Genomic DNA, 22,945 nt, shown 5'->3' with positions numbered 1-22,945 from the left:
AGAAATTTACACATCATCAGTATAAGAGTCTCCGGGTTGCTTTCCAAGGTGTGTGCGCAGCTGCTCTGGCCTAGCTCCTCTGTACAGATTCAAATAGTTGTTTCCCACTAGTGTGTTTTCAGCATGTGTTTTTCACTTGACACAAAGATGATTGAATACTATCCCAGCCCTCAAGGATCTCACCTTGAGGCATTTCAGAGGCAGGAGAATAAATTAAAAGTTGCAATAGCACGTTCTGTGGGCTGCACTGAGGTATTTGCAAAGTGCCCGTGAATGACTCAGTCTGATACTGAAAAGAGTTCTCTGGCATCAGGAGGAGAGAGACGCCCTGGAGCTCTGTGACCGCAAGTGCCAATGCAAAGTGGATAAGATATGAGGTACATGGCGGAAGTAGGGAGAGAATGTGGTTTAATTAGAGCAGAGAACTGCGGATGAACCTAAAGAGATGAGCTGGGCTGAAACAAAAAGCAAACCGAGAGAGAGACTCCAAGAAACTGAACTGCACTGTGATCTTGAGAACAAGGAGGAAAATCCTTCTTGTTACAATTTCAGAGGTAGAGTGTAAACTCTAAGAAACAATGATGTACAAAGGGCATAGAGATTAGAAAACTGTGGCCCAGGTGGAAGCAACAAGGAGTGTATTATGTGTAGAGAATTTAAAAATAATAATAAACCTTATTAAAATTTACCATGCTTTTTATTGTGAACATATGTCAGCGCCTTTAAACAAAATCTGTGTCAAAATGCTCCTGGCTGAAAAATCTTCTGTTGTCCAAATTCTAAGCAGGTACTGTGGTTATCACTGAGCTTTAATTATATAACAAATATGTAAGCTTCAAAATATCACATCCCCATTACTTAACCTTTAATAAACATTGTATAAGCTACAGAGATTAATTTAGGGAACTGCAAGCCTTAGTTCTATGGTCTAGCCTGACATACATGGGAATGTGAGGTTATAAAGATGGAGAATCATTCAAAGTGGCTCTGATTTGTGACCTTAATCTCCAAAGTACTACATATATCTGCACTTAAACATACATGTAAAGAAACAAAGCACAGCTATGGTGAACAGGAAGAGGCAGAACTTGAGTACATTCATCTTGGTATTTTATGTGCAAACCATTCTTGGATCCTTTAGAAGCAGTTCAAACATTGCAATCATGTAAAATACATGAATGCAGTGTAGAAGTATTAATGCATTACTTTTTCTTTTTATGTTATATAATCCTTATCATTAATTGAGATACAAAAGAAAAAGAGGTAGGGAAAGGCTCTGATGTTCACGGGAGGCACATTCACCACCCCCATGTTCCCGTAGAACTGCAGATGGAGTTGTTTAACATGCACATAGTAATAAGCAACGGCCAGGAAAGCATGGGACCAAGGATATTCGGCAAGATCTGGGAATCACTAGCATTGGATGGAGGATGAAATTGTGAGAGGTTGACATCATGTGCCAAACATGAATAGATAGAAAGAGGGAGACAGAAGTACCCTGGAGAACACCAAAAAAGTATGGGCAGCAAAAAGAAGAGGATCCACCCACACCGGTGCACCCCGTAAGAAAGTAAAACTAAAAAGTAGAGGCAGGAGAAAAAACAAGAGAGAGTTGTCCTGAAAATCAAGAAAAGAGAGAACTTCAAGGAAGAAATTCAACAGCATTCAACACCAGAAGGAGAACAAGCAAAGTTAGAAAAGCAGAGCCACACAGATGTTCCAGGTCAGGGCAGTGTCAGAAGCGCAGTGGGGACAGAAGCTAAGAGATGGGGAGAAGCGTGGACGGGCATGAGGGCAGCAGAGCTGGGTCAGTTGAGTTCACTGCAGATGACTTTTTAGAGGAGAGAGGAAGAAGAAGGGGAAGCAGAGCTGTAGGAGGATGCTTGGATTCTGAGCTCACAGGCCTCACTGCCTACCAGCAGCCAGAGGTGTGAAGAAATGATGGCCCTAAAGTTTGAATCCGGGTGCTCCCCTAAAAATTCCCATATTAAAGGCCAGCCCGTGGCCTTGTTGGGAGGTGGAGCTCAGTGGAAGGAAGGTAGATCACTGGGGCTGTGCCCTTGAAGAGGACACTAAGACTTCAGGCCTTTCCTCTTTCCTTTTGCTCTGGGCTGCCATGAGGTAAACAGGCCTTCCTTCCCACCAGCTTGTGTCGTGAAGTACCGTACTACCACAAGCCCAAAGTGCTAGAGCATGGGCCAGAGCCTGTGAAACCATAACAGAAATGAACCTTTATTCCATATTCTTGATTGGTCCTAGACGCTTTGTTAGAGTAGCAAAAAGCCCACGAACACAGATGATCTGGCAAGGAAGGAGGGAGGGAGACTAGGTGAATGAACAGGGTCTGAAGCCACAAAAACATGGAGCCCAGGGCCCTGATGGAGGGAGCTCCTGTGACGGGAGCATTACCTCTTCTGGGATGGACAGAAGGTTAAGGATGAGAAAAGACAAAGGGGGCCTTTGAAAAGCAAAGAGCTACAATGAGATTTTTTTTTTCCCACCCAGTGACCTCTATGTTCTCATTGAAAGAGGTGAGGTTATCTGCTGAGAGTTAAGTGAGTAGTACAGCAGGAGTTTGAGGTGCCTTTCTACTTTCCTAGCAACTCACAATAGCATTTCCTCAATACCACATAAAGATCTGACGGAAAACATAAGGAAGAAGACCTGTCCTGCTAGTCACTTTCTGCGGCTGCAGAGTGCACCAGGGTGAGGGTGGCACTGAATGAAGAACACAGTCCCTCAAGACAGAGACAGGCTCATCTGCCAGGAGCAGGAACTGCTACACTTTCCACAGCCAGCAGCAAGTCTTGCTGGCTCCCCTGAGGGCACTGGTCAGAAGACTTTCTCATTTACACACCACCCAACCTCCAGCCTTCCTGTAAGAAGAAGGTAATTTAGACAGTCATTCGCTAGACGGAGGGCCATTAGCTGGCAGTGGGTGAATTGGGTCATCCCTAAAGAGCACTTAGCACAGAGCCTGGTGCCAGCCCATAAATATTAGCTGTTATTATCCATAAAAACCTAGACGGGGGTGTTGGGAGGGATGTTTGTCACAACCCGATTCCTCCTACATGGTTGGGGAGCCCAACCACCATCCCCTAGCCTATAGCTCTGAGGTCATTTCTCTCTACTCATTCTTTCTGCATTGCTTCTTTTCTTGGAAATGTGTCTGTGGCATTTGCCCCAGTAAATTTTTAAAAAACTGAGTCAGTTTTCAGATATATATAAAAAAAGTCTGGTAGAGGCTCAGTTGTGCAACCACAGCTTAGGAGGTGAGAAGTGAAAAGAATAAGCCATGGACAGGAGGCAATGTGAGGAGAATCCAGAGCCAAAAGCCAAATATTAGCAGGAGATTGATCTCAAGAAAAAGGGCATTATTGAAACCTTATCATGTTACATAAATGGCAATCACCACTATAAATGAAAAACTCAAAAATCATTTTAAGTAACTTTTCAAGGACAAAAGTTTTAAAAATGTTCATCCATATTAATGAACATAATCACCCTGAAATTCAGTACATTCAAGGGAAAATCTTTAGAGCCTCTGAATGCCCTTGCTTGATCTTTTTAATTTTGCAAATAAAGAGGGCTATTTATTAGTGTTTCGCTAGAACCCGAGTCTCCTAATATTTATGATGCAATTTAATGATTGATGAACAGGATTTGGGGTCAGTTATTTGAGACCTGTAAGTGGACCTACGATTTCGACCCAGGAGATTACCCAACAGATAATAAAGAATACCAAGGAAAAGCTGCATAAATGTGGCACAAACATCATGATAACTCTCTCTCCACTCTTCACTAAAGTAAAAGGCCTTGTGGAGAAATGGTCAACACAACCCTGTGCTCCTCACAGCTACACAGGATTTAAGTCTTTCTCCTTATTTCACTGATGATTAAGTTGAGAGCTGGAGTGTTCTGTAAATGAGAGAAGAAATTGGCAGATGGGTTCTTAGCAGGAAGCACAAAGGTAACAGTGAAAGCTGACTAGGAGAAACCAGGGCTAGCTTTTACCCTAGCTTTAGTGTGGTAATCACAAGATATACCTTTGAACTAGATAGATCTGAGGAATACTGAAACCACTTTCCTAATCAAGTTATCGTGAAATCACTGTCAAAATCTAAAAGTTAACTGTGCGTATTAAGATGCGGGGAATTTCAGTTACGCAAACAAGAGCTCAGACATACCCAGGGGAGGATACATGATTAATAGTATGCTTCAAATTCAAGTAAAATCAGTCAAGAGCACAACTGCTTGGGTAGCACATTGCATAATTATATGTGTTATTTCATTCTTTACTGTAGGCTTGTACATGAACAATCAGGAAAGCTTAAGTCCTACCTGAATATAATTGACCCAAGAAATATCAATAGCTTAATCTGAGACTGCTTTCCATTCAGATATTTTAACTTCTATTTTTATAGAGAAAAAAGTCTGGGAAATGCCTCCTAATTTAAAAATTCAATTTTTTAAATTTCGTAAAGGTTAAATTGATAATTTTTAATAGAATTAAATTGTGTTGGTCCCCCTCCCGAGAAGATGTTTGAATACTATGAGATTCTGAAATCTTCCAGAGTTTTAAGCTGATGGAAATCAGCATTGTGCAGGTCTTACAAAGGCTGACTTAAGGGTGTAACCATTAAGTGAGCACAGTACTCAGTTCTTTTTATTTTTTTAATTGAGTTTATTGGTACATTTTAGGTATACAGTACAGTTACATTCATCATTGAGATCTTGTACCTTTACATGACAGGTCTTGGTTCTCATTTTTTCCCCTTGTCCCTGACCTCCCTTCACCCCTCCTCCCCTCCCCATTTACAAACATTTTATTTCCATTTTTTCATTTTCTCATATTTTTTCTTTTCCCTTATTACCTTCCCCTACCCTTTCCTCTTTCCCTACACCTTTAGCCCTTTTCTTCCTATTTCATGTTGTCAATTAGTACTCAGTTCTTAAAGAGACTTCTGTCATGTACTAAAACAAAAACTGGACCAGTAACGGTAAAACCAGAACTAAAATCACTGTTGCCTGGTGACAAGAGGAAAGTGCATTATACACACCCACATTCAAAAGTACAAATACCTGTGTGCATTATGCACATACAAAAATCTAAGCACAGGTAACAACGTAGGTTGCTACATTTGAAGAATAGTAAATATTTGGAAGATAAGAATAACTCTGGGTACCAGTGAGCAAATTAGAATTTCTGCTTTGAGCCTCAGTAAATTAAAACAAAAAATGGTCAATCAAAATTCTAGAAGTCTACTTTAGGAAAGAAAATGTATGGAGCTTATATTTGTAAAAATGTTTGCAGATTCTGGGTTGAAGGCACACAGTAAATGTCTATTCCAATCCTAGGTAGGACAGGGCCTCTGAAAACAGACACCTGACCTCTGAAGTGTGCTGTTTTAAAGTATTTGGTCAATCAGGCTTTTCAGCAGAAATTCTGGAGCTTTCAGAGATGCAGTGTCTGTGTACAAGCAGTAGCTTATGGTCAATTATAGTAATTAGCTCCTTTGTTAGCAGGGATAGGGAGACACAGATTTTTGTGAGTTTTAACCTAAAATTTTATTACTTAGCTTGGTACTCATTATTTAAAAGAATAATTTCAAACAATTTGTAGAAGCTTGCCACACCCAGAGGGTGCATACTGGGCTACCCTTCAAAAAATATCAAAAATTCTTAAGAGAAATCAAACAATAATCTACACAGTGATATTGGTGGTATGATCTAGTGTTTTCAAGGGGACTTTCTCAAATGAGGATAAAACCATCTAACAGTTATACAACTGTTGTCCCTTTTATGACAGTCTTTATTTGCTTTAATTCTGTCATAGTAAATAATTAATATCATGATTGTATGCCGGACTTAACGGACGTAGTGTTCTGCAGTGCAGACAGCCTGTGTTGTCCTGGTTCCTCTAAACAAGAGTGGCACGTGTGCCGCCCCGTGCCACTTTCCTCCTAAATTTATAGTTCTAATTTCTACAAGTGTAACATTAGACAAGTACACCTAAATTTATTCTTTACTCCAAGCCGGGCCTCACGCTTACCACAACAAAGTAAGCAGATGAAAATTTTCACTCTTCCTCCTCACAGGTGGAAGCGCACAGGATCGATGCACCCCATCTTGCAGGGGAGCACAAAGCAAGCTGTAATGATGCAGCTGCTTAATAATCAGGGGTACAAGGTCTGCAAGTGATTTAGTGGACAGTAGATGGTGACATTGAAAATGTGACTGAAATAACCTGCTTGAAAAAGGAAATATTTTCATTCAATGGTTTTGTATATTAAAACACATTAAGGGCTGGGGTTGTAGCTTAGTGACACCATGCCTGCCTGGAAAGCTCAAGGTCCTGAGTTTGATCCCTGGTACCAGAAAAAAAATTTTTTTTAATTATTATGCTTATTTTTAAAGATTTGGGGGGGGTTAATGTGCTATTTTACATTTTTTAGCCATTTCATATTGCTTTGTAATGTTTATAATAGCAAAAATAATTGGAAGCAACCCAAGAAGCAAAGCTTTGAACTCTAAGCACTCAAATTTGAGGAAAAAGAAAAGATCTGAATCCTATGTCTACCATTTCTTATCTGTGTTACTCAGTCTGAATAATAAGTCCTTATAAGCTACGAAGTTCTTATCTGTAAAGTGAAGATGTTGGGGTTACTTCATAGATCATTGTGGGTTAAAGTAAGAGAGGCAGGATGATTTAAATATGGTAGATATTCATGGTAAGCTAAGTAGATGTTCTTTTAAATTATTTACCAGACAATGTTATAGTAGAGAAAAATAAGATTTGAATCAATCTGATCCTCTTAAAAATTGAATGACATTAACAATTATTACAGTTATCATCATCACCATCTTTACTACCCTTGCTATTATTAATGTTTTTAAAGATCACAGTACCATTGAAGAAGGTAAAAATTTATATGTTCTCTATGTCTGCCTACCCCTCTATCATTACAGTTTTCTCTTATAGGACAGGCTTCCCATGTGGGAAAGAGCTCATTGTGGCATCTGAAAATCAATTCTAAGGCTTTTTCTCTTGTTCACACGTGACCATCTTTATTCAGTAATTTCTAGAAAATCTTCCAAAACAAAACAGACACTGATTTAATTCATGGGAAAGCCAGTTTCCACAAGTCTCTAAGCAGCACAGGTGCTAAAATTATTACTGCTTGTGATTATTAACCAGGAGCAAAACTGAGAACTATAGCTCCATTTTCATTCTTGAAAATGCCTGCCTTTTAATATTTAAAAAGGTCAATTTGCTAGTTCCTATGGAATTTTAAGAGAAGATTTAGTAAACATATCAGGGCTCTAAGAACAATGATAAAATATTTCCATATAAAGACATAAATTTAAATTGATATTCCCTCAGAATAATTAAACTTCTCTACAACCATTTAATGCCTGCATTCCAGGAATCTTCTGCAACACAAGGTCTGAGGTACCTGGTACATGGCTCTGTGGAAATATTAGAACTCTTGTTTGCCTGCATGCTGCCTCCTCTCTGGATAGAGGAATTGGAAAACATGAAACTCTCAGGTAGACATAGCCCAGCAGGAAAGGGACTTGCTAGGATCTCACTCCCCACCCTTGCTCTCTAGGCAGGAAGCCAAGGTTACTCAGAAGGGATACCTCCCTTTTTCTTCCCACTTCTCAGAGTATGAGACTAGAGCCAAGTCATCCCTCACCCAAGGGGAGTAGAGAATTGGATAATGATAGACTCAGAGTGCAGTCTCCTCCTCGGGTTGGCACAACATAAAGATTTCATCTTGTGTGCAGTCCAGTCTAGCCCCTGGTTACTGGACTGTTTTGGACAGATCCGGCCTGGCAGAGAGCAGTGGGGGTAGCAGTGTATGCTAATGGTTTTTACCATGCCTCAGATCTGTGCTGTCCTGGCCCGAGCTATTCAGACCACTGAGTGTTCACTGTGCACTCAATGGATGCCAGGCACTGTGACAGATGCTTTCCAAACCTTATCAAGGATAAGACTCTTTAGGGTATTTTTTAATGGAGATCCTTCACAGTTTTTCTGTAATCAAAGTTATTTTGAAATACAAAAGTTATTCATTACAACAGAGAGCTCTTGGCTTCGTCCTCAAAAGTACTAAAGCAGAAGCTCCCCACATGAATGGAATGTGGTCAGAGAGCTGAGCAACCACTGCTTGTGAGGCTGACATGGTAACTTACATTAACACCACTCTATTTAATTAATACCCCACAGATTGCAAAATGCCATGGACTCATGGGTCATCAAATCAATTTTGTGGATCATGATCAATGTATATTTTTAAATAAAACACAGAAGTTTAAGGTACACCACTCCTAGAGAAGTAAATTATTGTCTGATGAGTCTTTCTGAGGTACAAATCTCTGTGTAGATATCTTTAGCTGCATATCCAGATCTCTATCTGCATCTGTCTGTCTACCTGCATCTGTCTATGATTGTCCAGGGAGAAACTATGCATTGATCACAATGAAAACATGTATGTTTTACTTCATGACAACAGCCAAATGCATGTGAAATTAAGTGATTTAAATTAAATGTTTCCAGGGCCGGGGATTTAATCCAGTGGTGCTGCTGCCTGCCTCACAAGTGCAAGGACCCGAGTTCGATCCCCAGTACCACCCCCAAAAATTAATTAATTAAATGTTCCTGCTGCAGTTTTAATGGTTTTCCTTCTCTTTTGTACCTTCTCAGTTTGGGAAAACTGAGAAAGAGGCTTATCACCAACCACAAACTCTTCACTATAAATTATAAATTGGCCCCTCTCAGCCTTTTCTCTCACTTCAAAAGGTGACATTTCTTTGCCTCTCTTAATGAATAAATGTCATAATTCTCTATTCAGTGTCCTTCAAGTTCATATGTTGGATTTTAGTGTTAGGTTCCAAACTGGTAGTACTTTTATATTGTGACTGTTATCTAGTTTTTTTCTTCTTTATGGAAAAAAAAAAAAAAGAATGAGAGGAACTGGATTCACATAGCACTCAGAAGGACTTCAGCCAGAAATAATGAAAAATTTCCTGGTACCCAGGACAATATAAACTGTAATAGGTCATGGGGGGACTCTGGAGGTCTGTGGGAACCAGATTCTTTTCTGTCTGGAATTCCATAGCCAGCCGTAAGCCTGTCTGAAGACCAGGGAGTGGTCTTCCAGGCCTACAGTGCCTTTTCTGCCCTGCACCCCTGAGACATAATGAAACACTAACTACAAACCCATAAGCCCCTCTGAATAGACGCGGAGACAGCTCGCTGTGCTCCCAAAGTGGAGTCACTGTTGAAGTAGAGAACATGCTTATTGTGGTCAGCTGTGCCTGACATGGGCTTTAACAGCCCCATAAGCCGTTTTGTTTCTCTGGGTCTCATTATTTCATCACTGGAATGAAAGAAAATAATATATTCCTCATAGTTAGGAAATTAAATTAAACATATGATCAGCCCCCCATGGGACCTGGCAAATATAAGAACTCATTAACTTTAGCATTACTTTTCCCTTTAAAATGTTAGACCCAGAGCAGTTTTTAAGAGCCTTCATTCAGGACAGAGTTCTTAGTTGTTATGCCATTGCCAATAATTTCTGAAACCAGAAATCTTTATTCCCACCTTGACCAATATTCAATCATGGTTTGGTTTTGTTTTAGATTGGAAGGAGACATTAAAAATCAAACTCTCTCTCCATTCCCCACCACTATTAACCTAAAACCCTGTTCTTATTCCTTCTTACAATGTGGAATGTCAAAGGTGTCTTTCTTCTGCAAAGTAAAAGAAGAGGGAAAGAAGTTACACAGCAAAGGTTATATGTACCTCATTTTTACTAAATGATCATACAGTTGGTTCATTTAGTGGGCTTTGTAAAAAATATATTTAGTTTAATAATCATCTGCTTGTACTCCTCAAAGCAATTACTGGTCAAAATAATTCTCTTCAATATTTAAGATGCTTTTATGTGTCTTTGCAGAAATGTGATGCCGGATTCTTTCTCGCCTTCTCAGGAGAATGCTTGCCCTGTGACTGTAATGGTAATTCCAACGAATGCTCTGATGGCTCTGGATTCTGTGTGGTAAGTTGGGGACCTGCAGGAGCAAATTGCTAATCAAGCTTTTTTTCCCCGCTTCAGTGTTTCCTGTAAAACATCAAGTAAACGCCTTCTGATTTTAAGTGGCCACCAAGGCATTTGCAGGATCCTGCCTGAGCTGGAGGGGCATCTGTCTCCTCCCTGGGGCAGCTGACTGCCTGCTGTAGGCCATGGTGATGGGACCAAAAATAACACACAGAGGAGGAAGCTGTCCCTCCATATCCCCCTGTAATAGTATAGTTTGCCATATGTTTGGCTTCATCTCACATAAATGAGGAGACTAAAACAGTTGTTGCATAGCTTATTATGGACTGTAAGACAATCAGGTCTATACATCAAAATTAGCTAAAGAAAAAAAAGACAAGTTTGAACAAAATAGCCAGTGATAAAGACCCTTGGCCTCATGGTCTTTCTAATTCTGTGTTCTAGCCCCAGAGGGACTTTTTCCCTCAACTGAAATCGATTTCCCAACTGACTCTTCCTCACGGAAGCATGGTGTCTCGTTGGAAGCTGAGAAGTCTTCTAGTAAACAAGTATCTGCTACATCTTTCTCATTTTCCGTGAAGACACTGACAGCCTGGTAAAGGTTGGGACTGACATATTTGCTGAAATAGCTTCCATAGAAGTCATGGGGGGATTTTACGTACTTATTCCCTAATACCGTGTTTTCCTTCATTAGCCATATGTGTAGCAGGAAATTCTCAACATAGAAAAAGATCCTTTGCAAAATTTCAACAGTAATTTCACTTGAGCTGCAAGAGTATTTCTTTAAACACACTGAAAATTAGAATAATTCTCCCTGTTAAACAGGTAACATAGCCGGGGATTTAGCTCAGCGGTTCAGTGGCCTGCCTTGCAAGCGCAAGGACCCGAGTTCGATCTCCGGTGCCAAAAAAAAAAAAAAAAAAAAGAACAGGTAACATTAATTATAAGTGGCTTCCGAGGTATGTAAATGGGTTTTGTTTTAGATTTACTTCACTTTAGGATGCAAATTAGAACCCTTTATTTATTTTAAATCTAGAAGTTGTAATGTATCTAGGGACAGAGGATTAAGTGGCAAAACCCTAAATGTTGCTGTCTCTTGGTAGAGTTTGTTTAGTCCTGACATTTGTTTCCCCTCCCCCACATTCTTAAATAAGCCTTACATTCAGGATGTCCTCAGCAGTGTAGGCACAAGCAGCTGCCAAAGTCTGCCCCTTTCTAATGCTTCCATCTCCGGTTTCCTGTTATTTTAATCTCAGTGACATTTTTAAAAAGCTGTGCATACACTTGAACTAATAATGTACATCTCTGGTAATTTGACAAATTACGGGTTCTTTATTATAAGGTTTATTAGACTGTAACACAGTAGGGACCACCAAGCCACTAAACAACCAGTAAGACAAAAACTGAAATAAATTAAGGGGACAAAAGTTCCTTCTGCCATTGCCTGTCAAGAAAAATGGCGCCACCAGAAAAGGAGCCAATGGTTTTGTCTTTGACCTAGATGTGAGCTTCTGAAAAGGATGATCAATGTGGAATACCTCCCCAGTAGGGTGTGCAGGTTCTAGTACGTATCTGGTGGTGACTTGGGTTATTAAACACTTATATACTCACCCAGAGAAGTTGGCAGTCTTCTTGCAGTTATTTCAATCCAAGACAGGAAATTTAAACAAAAAGAAATAGTCATCTTAATGATGTTTCTCTACTATTACCCCAGCCAGAGAGAAATAGCTTTTTCCCTGATCACAGTAATGCAACCTCAGTATGAAAAACTTAGATATACATGGTATTTGAAATTCAAAGTGAAAATCATCCACAATTCTGTCTCCCAGAGATGCACATATTGTATTGTTATAAACTTGATTTTAAAAGAAAAAGGTAGACTTTACATTTACTTAAAGGCAGGTGAAGGAGGAGAACAGGTTTGCAAATACGTAAATGATATTGTCACTAGGTGAGGTCTGCGGAGTCACACTGGAGTAAGACTTACTTTTTCCCATTGCCTTGGTGTTCCTACTCCAGCCCAATGGAGTCAGGTCCTGACCTGATTCCTGCTCATCTCCACCCCTCAGGTTACCAGAAAAGCAGAGACTCCAACCCAAAAACTTCCGTGCAGCTTACTATGGTTGCTAGTATTTCAGTAAGTTTTTGTTTTGTTTTGTTCTGTTTTGTATGGTACTAGGGATTGAACCCAGGGCCTTCACACTGAGTTATTTGTAGCCCCCTTTTTTGAGCTAATGTCTTGTTAAATCACTGAGCCCAGGCTAGGCTCAAACTTGCAATTCTCTTGTCTCAGCCTCCTAGTGTGCTAGAAATACAGGTGTGCACCACCATGCCCAGCTTCAGTCAGTTCTTGTAGATTCCCCAACAATTTATGTCTCCCACCTGTCACAAACAATAAAAAAAAAAGGGAAAGCCTTCTTTTGGTTCATTTTTTCTTATTCAGTTTTTATTTTGAAGGGTTGGTATTGTAGTCAGGGTTTGTAAGGGAAGAGATTTAAAACAAGGCATGTAATTTTTAGGATTATTTTATAATATTCACCCTAAAAGTTGAGTGCAGAGGAGTGCAAGAGATCATCCAGCTGAGATACTGGATCCCACAGCAATGTCCGGCACAGGTCCAGCTGAAGCCCTAGAGTCCACAGCAGTGTCCTTCATGTGTCCAGCCAGAGACCTGGAGCCCACGTCAGTGTCTTATGCAAGTCTGACTGAGGATCTGCTCCAGCAAGGCCCAAAGGTCCGTGTTGCAAGCTAGGAAGCCTGCGTGCATGAGTGAAGGATCTGGAATGCTGAGGGATCTGCACTGGAGCCAGAAGCAATGCTCTAGGTGCAGACCAGAGCTCCCCTGAGGAGCACTGCAACCATCCCCAGTGACAGCCAGGACCCTAGCTCTTCAGATGGTGAGAACAGCCAAGTCCGCATCAGTAAAACCAGCCACAGCAAGCTTCTCCGAGAAAATCAGCAGCACAAAATCTTCCCCTTCAGTTTTCTTTCTATGCCATTGGTAGCAACCTTCAGGTGGCTCCTGCATACCCGGGTCCATGCTGACCAGTTCAGCTGGGTGTTCTGAGTTGACCATTAGTTGATCCACCACACTTAGCCCTTCATTTGCCTTGTTCCTCTTGCTTCTCATTTTTCCTCAGTTTCATTGTCCATTTGAATTGATAGAATGATTGCCTGATTTATAGACTGATCCTTGCTAGTTGATGATGTAAGTCATGCAGCAACAAAATACAGAGCAGACCCAGTTATCTATCGTACTATTTTGGACATCAGACGAGCAAAGAGTCAGTAATGCAACACCATTTTTTCGAATACAGAAAGGTGTAAGTGGGAAACGGCTTAGAATTCTGTAATGAGGTGTACACATTCTGAGGGTCCACGTTACATCGTATCAGAACTGTGGTGTCTGGCATGGGTTCAGCTGAGTTGGCTGGGTGGGACCCCAAATGCCAGGCAACTCTAGAGGATGTGACTCTCCTGAAGGAAGTGGGAGCAGACAGGTGGCTGGCTGCTGGCAGAATTATGTGGCCGCAGACAACCTGTGTGTGATTTCAGCTGCAGAGGATATGTGGCAGGAACCAAGAAGGGGATCAGTAAAAGCCACCATGTAGAGAACCGAAGATCTGTGATTTGGGGAGAACCTAGAACGGGAGAAGGGCACATTGTGACTTGAAATTCATCACTGGCAGAGGCTCCTCGGCTTCCTTTTGATTAAGGATTGCTTCATCTCTTGCTTTAATCCATCCCTCTGACATCTTCAGAGCAGTACCCCTTCACCAGACCCTGGTTGGCTCCAACCAGAGTCCCTACTGTGTGACTGAAGGACTGTGGGGGAAGCACACTGGCTTGAAAATACATGTGGGTATCACACCGCCACAAAGCTCAAGCTAGCAGGACCATCGGGACTCTGAAATCGTGCAGAAACGCTCACCTGCTTGGGGACAGTAATTGAAAAAGATTTCAGGATTTGTGTCAACATTTCAGAGAAATACTTTTCCTTAATGTGAATCAAATATTCAGATTTTTAAAACATCAAAAGAGTTACAAAGTATAATTGAAATCTAGAAAGAGCACATGAAGCTGTTGTATATTTATATCTGGCTGGTGATTTTATTGTTTTCACTTTTGAATAATGTATACCTGCCCAAATTTTCTAGAACTGCCTGTAATATTTTGATTAAAAAATATAGTAATATTTAAATAGGCTTTTAGTCTGCCCTAAACACCATGGAGAAGGCAGGTAGTGCAACATATTGAAAGCTAAATGAAAAATCTTAATTTTTGTAAATAGTGATCAGTTTGGTTCTATAATATTCCAAAACAGTCAGAAACCACTAAGCAAGGGTAGTTTGGTCAAATTCCCTGTTGTTTGTGTCCAGCAACATAAGAAAGCAGATCTGAGTTCCTCCAAATGTTGTTCATCCTTCCTCTCAAGGCAGAACTTGTTCCTCGTCTTGTACTCCTCACCCAGTTAATGACAGCACCACCTGCTGGGTCCCTGATGTTTGGAGGCCCTGGATCTTCACTGGTTTCCATTTCCTTATCCCCAGTGTCAGTCAGACTCCAAATGCTACAGTCTGAACTAGAAGGCAGCCTCTTCCCTTCTCCACCCTGCTACTGCCTTATTTGAGGACTGCAGAGACCCTCTGTGGCTGCTACCCCAGTTTCCCAGTGTCTAATCTCCTGACAGCAGTGAAGGAGTCTTTAAAAGCACGCCCTGATCAGGGAATCCCACTTTCTAAAGCCCTCCAGGAGTCTCTGCCCCATCACACTGAGCACACAGTCACCTAAACCCACTCTGTACTTTCACACGCTGGGCCAAGTTATTCCCATGTGCTCCAAGTGAGATTTCTTCAAGGGTTACTTCAAGGTCTAGTTCAAAATCACCACCTCCACTAAAGCCTTCAGCTCTCTCAAGAAGCTCTTCAAGATCTCTCATCGTTAGCAGGTGTATGCTTTATACATACCTCAGGCACAGCCTTGAACTCACAGTATTAGTCTTGGTTTCCTGCTGTTTCTTTCACAAGTCTGTGAGTCCCTCAGGGAAGGGGAGAAGGAAAGTCTTCATCAAAACGCATTCTTCGGGTGGAGGACTAATATCTAGAATACACAAGAACTCAAAAAACTTGGACCCCTCCCAAAATAAAAGACCCTATCAAAAAATTGGAAGCTGAAATGAATAGACACTTCCCAGAAGAAGGAAGAAAAGCTAATAAATACATGGAAAAATGTATTAGAGAAATGCAAATTAAAACAACACTGTGATTCTATCTTACCCCAGAAAAAAATGCTTTCATCAAGAAATGGCCAGCCAGCTGTCGGGGCTGCAGGGAAAGGAAGTCTTTTATGTTGATGGTGGGGATATAAACTAGTACAAGCTCTATGGAAATCAGTATGGAGATACCTCAAAACACTAAAACTAGAAGTTTCACTTGACCCAGGTATTCTCTTTCCAGGTGTCTTCCCTAAAGAATTAAAGACAGCACGCCACAGTGATTCATGCACACCCATGTTCACAGCGGCACAGTTCACAATAGCTAAATCTTGGAAGCAGCCCGTATGCCCATAACAGATGAATGGATAAAGAAGATGTGGTATTTATACACAATGGAAAACTATTCTACCATAAAGAAGGATACACTTGAGTCATTTGTAGAAAAATGGTTGCACCTGGAGACCATTATATTTTGTGAAATCAATCAAGCACATGAGCTTAAATGTTGCATGGTTTCTTTTATACGTGAAACTCAGATATAAATTTAAAAGCAAAATAAAAGATGGGTAATAGGAAAAAAAGAACACTCAGAGGCATTCTTGGTTTATTAATTAAAACGGGTTTTCTGTGTGTATTTTGTGATGTTTGTGATAGGCTTTAGAGTTCACAAACAAGAATTCCCCAGAGCACTACTGGAAAAAGTCCTTCTATTAAACCTCTTTGCGTACATGTTTCTAAGGTAATTGCTCAAATAGACGGGTGCTTCCTCAATGGCATTCTAATTGTAACAGTGTACTTTTCACTGTTCAACTCAACCTTTGTACACTCCGGTGACTGTAAAGATAAAAAGGTCATAGTGTCCGTGGTGTTGGCTTGTGAAGTCCAGTCCACTCACAGAGAAAACTGTCTCTGGGTTAGTATTGCTGCCTCTTATAGAGACAAATCCCTGGGCTAGCCAGCTCCTGAGGACCTGGTCCATTCATGTCAATGGCAGTTCAGTACCGAGAGACACGATGCATCGGGAAGAACAAGGAAGATGGCCGTGGAGAGCTGTGCAATGTAGACAGTAGGGTGAGGGAGAACTGCGGAGGGAAGAGTCAGGCAGGATTTTGTGGACATTTTAAAGCCTAACGAAGATCCTAAATGAGGAAACAAGTGTTTCAGACAGAAGGTTCATCGGCCTCTGTTGTGCCCTTTTTCCCATTTATTATACTTAACCACAAATGGAAAAATCACACAAATCGATGTACTTACTATGTGTCATTATCAAGGATTCCAACTATCAGCAGAATACACTTTGCCTTCTATTCCATTTGTGCCACAGTCTGACACATTTTGTTTGCTTATCTCCATAAATCCTTATTATTCCCATGGTCATGGGTATGGACCAGGGAGGTACTATTTTTCCATTTCATATTCATTCCAAGGCAGTAAACTCATGCTCTCAGAGTTTGAGCTTCCCGATTATATTTGAGAAGTGAAAGGAGTACTCTGCAAAGAGTCCCCTCTGCACACAAACTCTACACAGAGTCCCAGGCTATTGCACAAGGGTGAGGTCTTTGATTGCCCACCTCTTTCTAGCATCAACTGGGTTTAACAGGGCTCCTTTGCTGGCTGAACACCATCTGTTCTATTGGGCCTGATGTCCCTTTTTTTGAAGCATTGTTTAGTTGCTACATTTGTTGTCTACAAACAAATGTCAACACTGTTTTCTTCTGATTCCTTATCAAATCCCTGTCTTTTGTCTCAGAACTGCCAGTGGAACACGACAGGGGAGCACTGTGAAAAATGCCTGGATGGTTACATTGGAGATTCCATCAGGGGAGCACCTCATTTCTGCCAGCCATGCCCCTGTCCCTTGCCCCACCTGGCCAAGTAAGTCCTGAAAGAAGATGGTCTCTTCTGATGCTTATACCTCAGCATGCCTTTCCTTTCCCTATTCAGAGTTCTGCGTCTCATTTGAGATGCGGCTGAGAAAGACAGAGGGAAGGTTTCTAATCAGAACTGCTTTGCCCTTGCAGTCTTGCTCACTACTGTGTTCCCCAAACCCAGGACTGCATCCGAAGGTCAGTGAAGTCTCCCAAGTGTCACTGGCAAGGCTGGCCACATTTTTCCTCAGCTATCCCTTGACCTCAAGCGGTCACAACTGGTAATACCAGCATGCTCTTGGTAATACAGTATCTGGAGTGCCATTGCCTCTTCTCCTCACAGAGCAGGCATCACTCTACGGGTGGCAGTCAGGCATGCATTTCTAGTACAGTCAATCATAAACAGTGCATCTTAAGGCTGATCAGCTCATAGACAGTTAAAAGAAAGCTAATTCTCACTTCTGTGTTTTGACCTGAGAAGTTAAAGAGAATATACACACATCTTAGCAGAAAGAATGAAATTCTTTTTAAGCACGTAATAGATATAAATCCAGGAATCAAATCATGAATAGTTTCTTTATTGGCTTAAAAATGATAATATGTAGAATGAAAATGGTGCAGAGGAGTTTGGTTTTCCATTGAGCAATCAGTTCTCCACCTCTCTGACACCAACTGGATGCCAGTAGATTCAGTGCTGACTGAAAGTACCTGCACTGAGGGTTCCTTTCCACAAGACTGTTGCCATTTCACCTGGCGGCATGTGAGTGCCATCTGTCCAGCAGACTGCAAATTGTGGTTTCCTCAGTCCCTCCTCAGCTTTAATAATTCACTGGAATTACTCACAGAACTCAGAACAGTGCTATACTTCTAATATCAGCAAATTATAAAAGATACAATTCACATACATACAAAGGAAGTAATGCATAAGGAAAAATAAAGAGGGAGGCAGAAGGAGATGCCCCACCACTTGGCATAGCCGTGCATGCAGACCCAGAAGTTCCCCAAAGCTCATGTGTGGGGCTCCTCATCAGGCTCCTATCATAAGCATGATTGGTTACATCTCTGGCCTCTGGTGATCACACTTACTGTCCAGCCTGTCCCTGGAGGTCCGAGGCAGGGGTGAAGGAGCCCAGTTCCCACTCTGGGGGTCCACTGAGGTCCTCATCAGGATAAACAGTGTGAATGAAAGAGACTCCTGATGAACAAAAAGGCAATCTTCACTCAGAAAACTGGAAGGTTACAGAAGCCTGTGCTAAGAACCAGAGACAAGGACAAAAACCTCTACTTTATTTTATATTATACCAAAGAGAAAGAAAAGCCAGCTTAATTTCATATTTTTGTGTGTCTGTATGATCTCAGCCAAGTTAGTTTGTGTCCGTGTTTCTCTTTCTATGAGATTTAAGGTCAAGGAGACTAGGACAATTTGGACTGCTTTCCTTGATTCCTTTTACCTGCACTGGGTCTTAGTTTTTTCTTTAATTGGTAAGTCGAGCTAAGGTGTTAGGGTCTGCACTGTGAGGCTGTGGAATTGGACTAGAGGGATCTATGTGGAGCATTTGGGTTGGTGCATTGCAAATGGAAAGGTGTAAGGTAGACGTGGGCTTTATTGAACACATCACATAGTATTTTTTCTAGTGCCTTATTTTCTGCATGACAGGTATTACCCTAATTGTTTGCATGCAATAGGGATGCAATATTTAACTAATTGATTGCTGCTGTAATGATTGAATAATACATAAAAATATGACCTAAAATCTCAAGTACCTCACACACACACACAGAACACACACACAGTCACATTTCTTGATCAGAAAAGAGAAAGAAGATGCCAACGAGGTTTTTCCCTTATTGTTTTCCTTAACTGAACACCAATATTGACTAATATTTTGTCCAGTAGCTTGTGATGTGTTTGAATCAGCCAGGTCATACCTTTAGATCCCCATCTTTCTTCAGAAAGCCTTAAACTAGCTCTGGCCTCGCTTTGTATTCTTTCGAGTCTGATGGTATTAATAATGCATGCAAGATAGATGGTACTGAGAGTACATTTGAAAAGCACAAGCATTCAATATTCTATTATTTCACTCTAGAATGCCATGATTTATGAGCTCCCTTAGCTTCAGTTGGGTATAATCTTTAATTCTTTATTAATATTCTGCTCGCTGACGTTGATCCTAACCTCATCTGTTGAAATGTTTACCACACTCCTCTTTTGCCATAGTGTAGTTATTCTGTTAAATATATTTTCTTCTAGTTTCCCATAAACCACTTTTGCTCATTCACCATATAAATTAAGATATTGGATAGCATCATTGGCTCAGAAAAGACTTTTTAAGGTTTGCACTGCGTACAATTTCTTTAGATAATAACATGAATTGGGAAGACAATCTCAGGTAGTTCCAATTGTCTCACCGTCTCACTTTCACACTTTTTGCCCCATTCACATGACAAGCATTTCTCATCTAAAGTACCTAATGATGATGTCTCAAGATGCGAGACTTCTAGAACATTATTGCCTGCGGACTGAGACATCTCTACATAGAGTCGTGGAGTAAACTTTTGTGTTCTTATTATAAGCTAGTCATGGACTAGTCACTATTACAGCAGTGTATAAAACAAAATCTTATCTTCCTTTGACATAGGTCAAAATTTAGTAATGTTTGTGGAGTATTTTTGTTGAGCCAGAAATGTTTCTGAGGACCATTGGCTCTTTCCAATAAATGAAGCAGTAGTTTGCCAGTGATGGAGGTGACGAGTTACTATCCTGAGAGAGGAGGCAGCTTTCATAGACCTTCAGAGCTGCCAGTTTGCCCATGCCATGTGGTTAGATCTGGGGCTCACAGCAGCTGCGGGACCTCAGGAATGCTCTCTGAAGTTAGGTGTGGAGTGGCCGATAGGAAGGCTCAAGTCTCTGTGCAATACAGATTTGAGGTTAAAAAACCTGCAGGAAATGAAAACAAAAACATGTCATCCATAAGTAAGAACATCCTGTGGGATTGGGAGGAACCAGCAGGGGCTAAGAGACCTCTGAGATTGTGGAAATGTTTCTTTGTCATGGCACCAAAGCCCTACTGTGGAAGAAACTGATTGCAAAAGGGCAGAAGGGGAAGTCTGTGATCCTAGACCTGAACAAACTTGCGTGGATTCTATGCAGTTTTAATCTCACATATTAACCAGATATCTTAACAAAAGTCAGATGCCCCATTGTCTCTTCTGAAATTTTAAAAAATATTCATATTGCTGCTTTCTATTAAAATAAAATTGTCAGGACTTTTCAGAAAGGCACCTGGTGTGGAATCTGAGTTGTACTTGAAAATTCATGGGTTGAGCGTACAGACCTGGGATTTGGATTTCCAGTTAACAATAGCCAGACCAGAAAGCAAAGGAAAAAATGTTTAAGGGAGTTAGACAAACAAAGGATTGAGTCTATTTTTCAAGTTCCCTGAGGGTTTTCTACCTTCCACTTGAAGTGGGCGCCACAGTGGTTGCAGTGGGCTGAGAGAGGCACCATGTTTCCATTTTCCTACACAATCATAGAAGTTTTCCTAGGAAAAACATAAGCAGTTAATGCTGATAAAAACAAAATGAACTTCAGTGACTGCTGCTGCCTCTGACTGTGCCCCACGGAAACCTGCCCTGAAGTAGTTCCCAAGGACTATTTGCATAGAGTTCATTTATTTACTTTGGGGTCGGCCGGACATCCTCCATGTCTACCAGTAGCTATAGCAATCACTGGGTTAAGGCAAATGTGCTCTGTTTGAAACAGTGGGATGGCAGCTCAAGGCAGACAGCTCCAGGTGCCCCTGGAAGATGAAACAGCAGCCTGGCAGATGTTTCATCCTGGAGTTGTGGGCAGGCTGCTGGGTGCAACACCTTCAAAGAAAGGTGCAGGAGGGTTTGTCCCTCTCCTGGAGTTACTGTTTCTTTAATTCAGCTTAAGGAATAAAAACAGTAAAAAATAAAGGGGTAAAGGCCAAGAAAATGTAATTTCATTGGAATGTTTTACCAAAGTTTTTAGAGAAAATAAATTGTGGGTATTACCTTTCACTGAGAACATGTCCTGTTTTCTGATTTTAAAATGTCTTCAAATGAAGCAAGAATACCCATCTGCTTTCCTTCAGAGATCATTAGTGGAGGATTGCTGATATATGCAGGAACGTGAGAGCAGCAGGTCACACCTCATTGATTGCACAGTACCTAAGCCAAAATTGAAAGCCATTAAAATTGTTCACACACACACACACACACACACACACACATACACACACCTACACCAGGCACAATTCGGGTGTTAGTGTAAAAATTTTACATACATCTCTCCTGTTTCAATAGTTAGGATAGCTTTTTATTCTTCTGAGTCAGTGTTCTTATTACTTTTTTGTGCTATGTCTTAATTTTTATTGTCAGAGGAAGAGAAGGAGGAAAGGGGGAGAAAGAGGAGGAGAAGAATGCCAGAGGCTTTGTTGGCTAAAATCTTTTTTATTGTGTGTCCTGTTTCTTGCTCAGGACTTGGTTTGTGACTTTAATCAACTTCACCCTCATTCCAAACATTTAAGATATGCACGAAAGGAATTAAGATTAAGTGGAGATTATGTAGATTAGAAATAGTTTCTCATCTTTAAAGAGGTCCAGCCAGATATGGTGGTGCATGCTTGTAATTCCTGTATTTGGGAGATGGGTGTGAGGATTACAAGTTCAAGACCAGCCTGAGCTACATATCAAGTCACTGTCCCAAAACAAGCAGAATAAATAGATAAGGTCCAGTGCAAAAAAAATACGGGAAATTTTCAAATATATGTGTGTGTGTATGTATATACTTTATATATATATTATATATATATATAATATACTTTATATATATATATATAAAGTATAGTGAGGATAAGAAGGAATTCTTTTACAAAACCTAAAATTGCAGATAAATTTTATTTAATTTCTGGCTTGGAAGTAGTATCCTAGACTTGTACTTGAAATGTTAATGTCATATATAAGTGAACATCAAATCTGAAATACTAGAAATTCTCACTCCTTTGAGAAAAAAAAAGCACCTCTCTGAAATCAGTAAGGTGTACCTGGGAAATGGTCCTCTTTGTGGAGTGGCGTTTTCTGTCTAGGCCGGTTGGTCTAACTTTTCCTGAAAAGGAAAATAAATAAATAATTGCAGCCACTAAAATTGGAGGAGGACCAAGATAGAAATTATCAAATCAAAAATTAAGATAGTCTTCTCAATGTTATATGGAATGAACTTCAAACATTCACTTAAAATTCTAGTTTTGCAGAATCCTGCTATAGAAAAAATGGAGCTGTTCGATGTATTTGTAAAGAAAACTATGCTGGGCCTAACTGTGAAAGGTAGGTAAATGAAATTCTCCATTGTCTGTGATGATCAATAAAAACCTTTCTGGGCCGGGAAGTGAGCTCAGTGGTTCTGCCGCCTGCCTCTCAAGCGCAAGGTCCTGAGCTTGATCCCTGGTACAAAAAAAAAAAAAAAAAAAAATACTTGACAAGAACAAAAAAAGCTTTCTGTTTTCTTACACTTGTCAGTTCTGTCATTGTTCTCCTATAATGGTGTTAAAGTGTATGCTTAGGAGGACAGGGTAAAGGACCACAGTTAAGACCCCTTGGGGAGCTTTCCCAATGCTGCTATAACCAAATGTTCCACTGGAATTCAGGCAAGGCCACATCTCAGAATAAACAGACCAGCCAAGGTGGAAACGGAGTCTGTGTCTGTTGAGAAGATTCTCTAGTTTTGGTAACAATCCTTTCTCCATCAGTGGAGACACACACACACACAC

General features: G+C 40.7%; 1 protein-coding gene across 1 annotated transcript in view; it reads left to right on the top strand.

Annotated features, from left to right (window-relative positions):
- Nucleotides 1–22,945, top strand: part of Lama4 (laminin subunit alpha 4) — a 148,674-nt gene that overhangs the window by 25,552 nt on the left and 100,177 nt on the right. Inside the window, exons 5-7 of the mRNA XM_033763178.1 lie at nt 9,969–10,070; nt 17,036–17,160; nt 22,422–22,502. Coding sequence (XP_033619069.1) covers nt 9,969–10,070; nt 17,036–17,160; nt 22,422–22,502 — 308 coding nt within the window. The remainder of the gene's footprint in view (nt 1–9,968; nt 10,071–17,035; nt 17,161–22,421; nt 22,503–22,945) is intronic.

This window comes from Fukomys damarensis, unplaced genomic scaffold (genome assembly GCF_012274545.1).
Source record: "Fukomys damarensis isolate Sample0158 unplaced genomic scaffold, DMR_v1.0_HiC HiC_scaffold_14, whole genome shotgun sequence".
NCBI classification, from domain to species: domain Eukaryota; kingdom Metazoa; phylum Chordata; class Mammalia; order Rodentia; family Bathyergidae; genus Fukomys; species Fukomys damarensis.
This window is presented reverse-complemented; position numbering and strand designations above follow the sequence as displayed.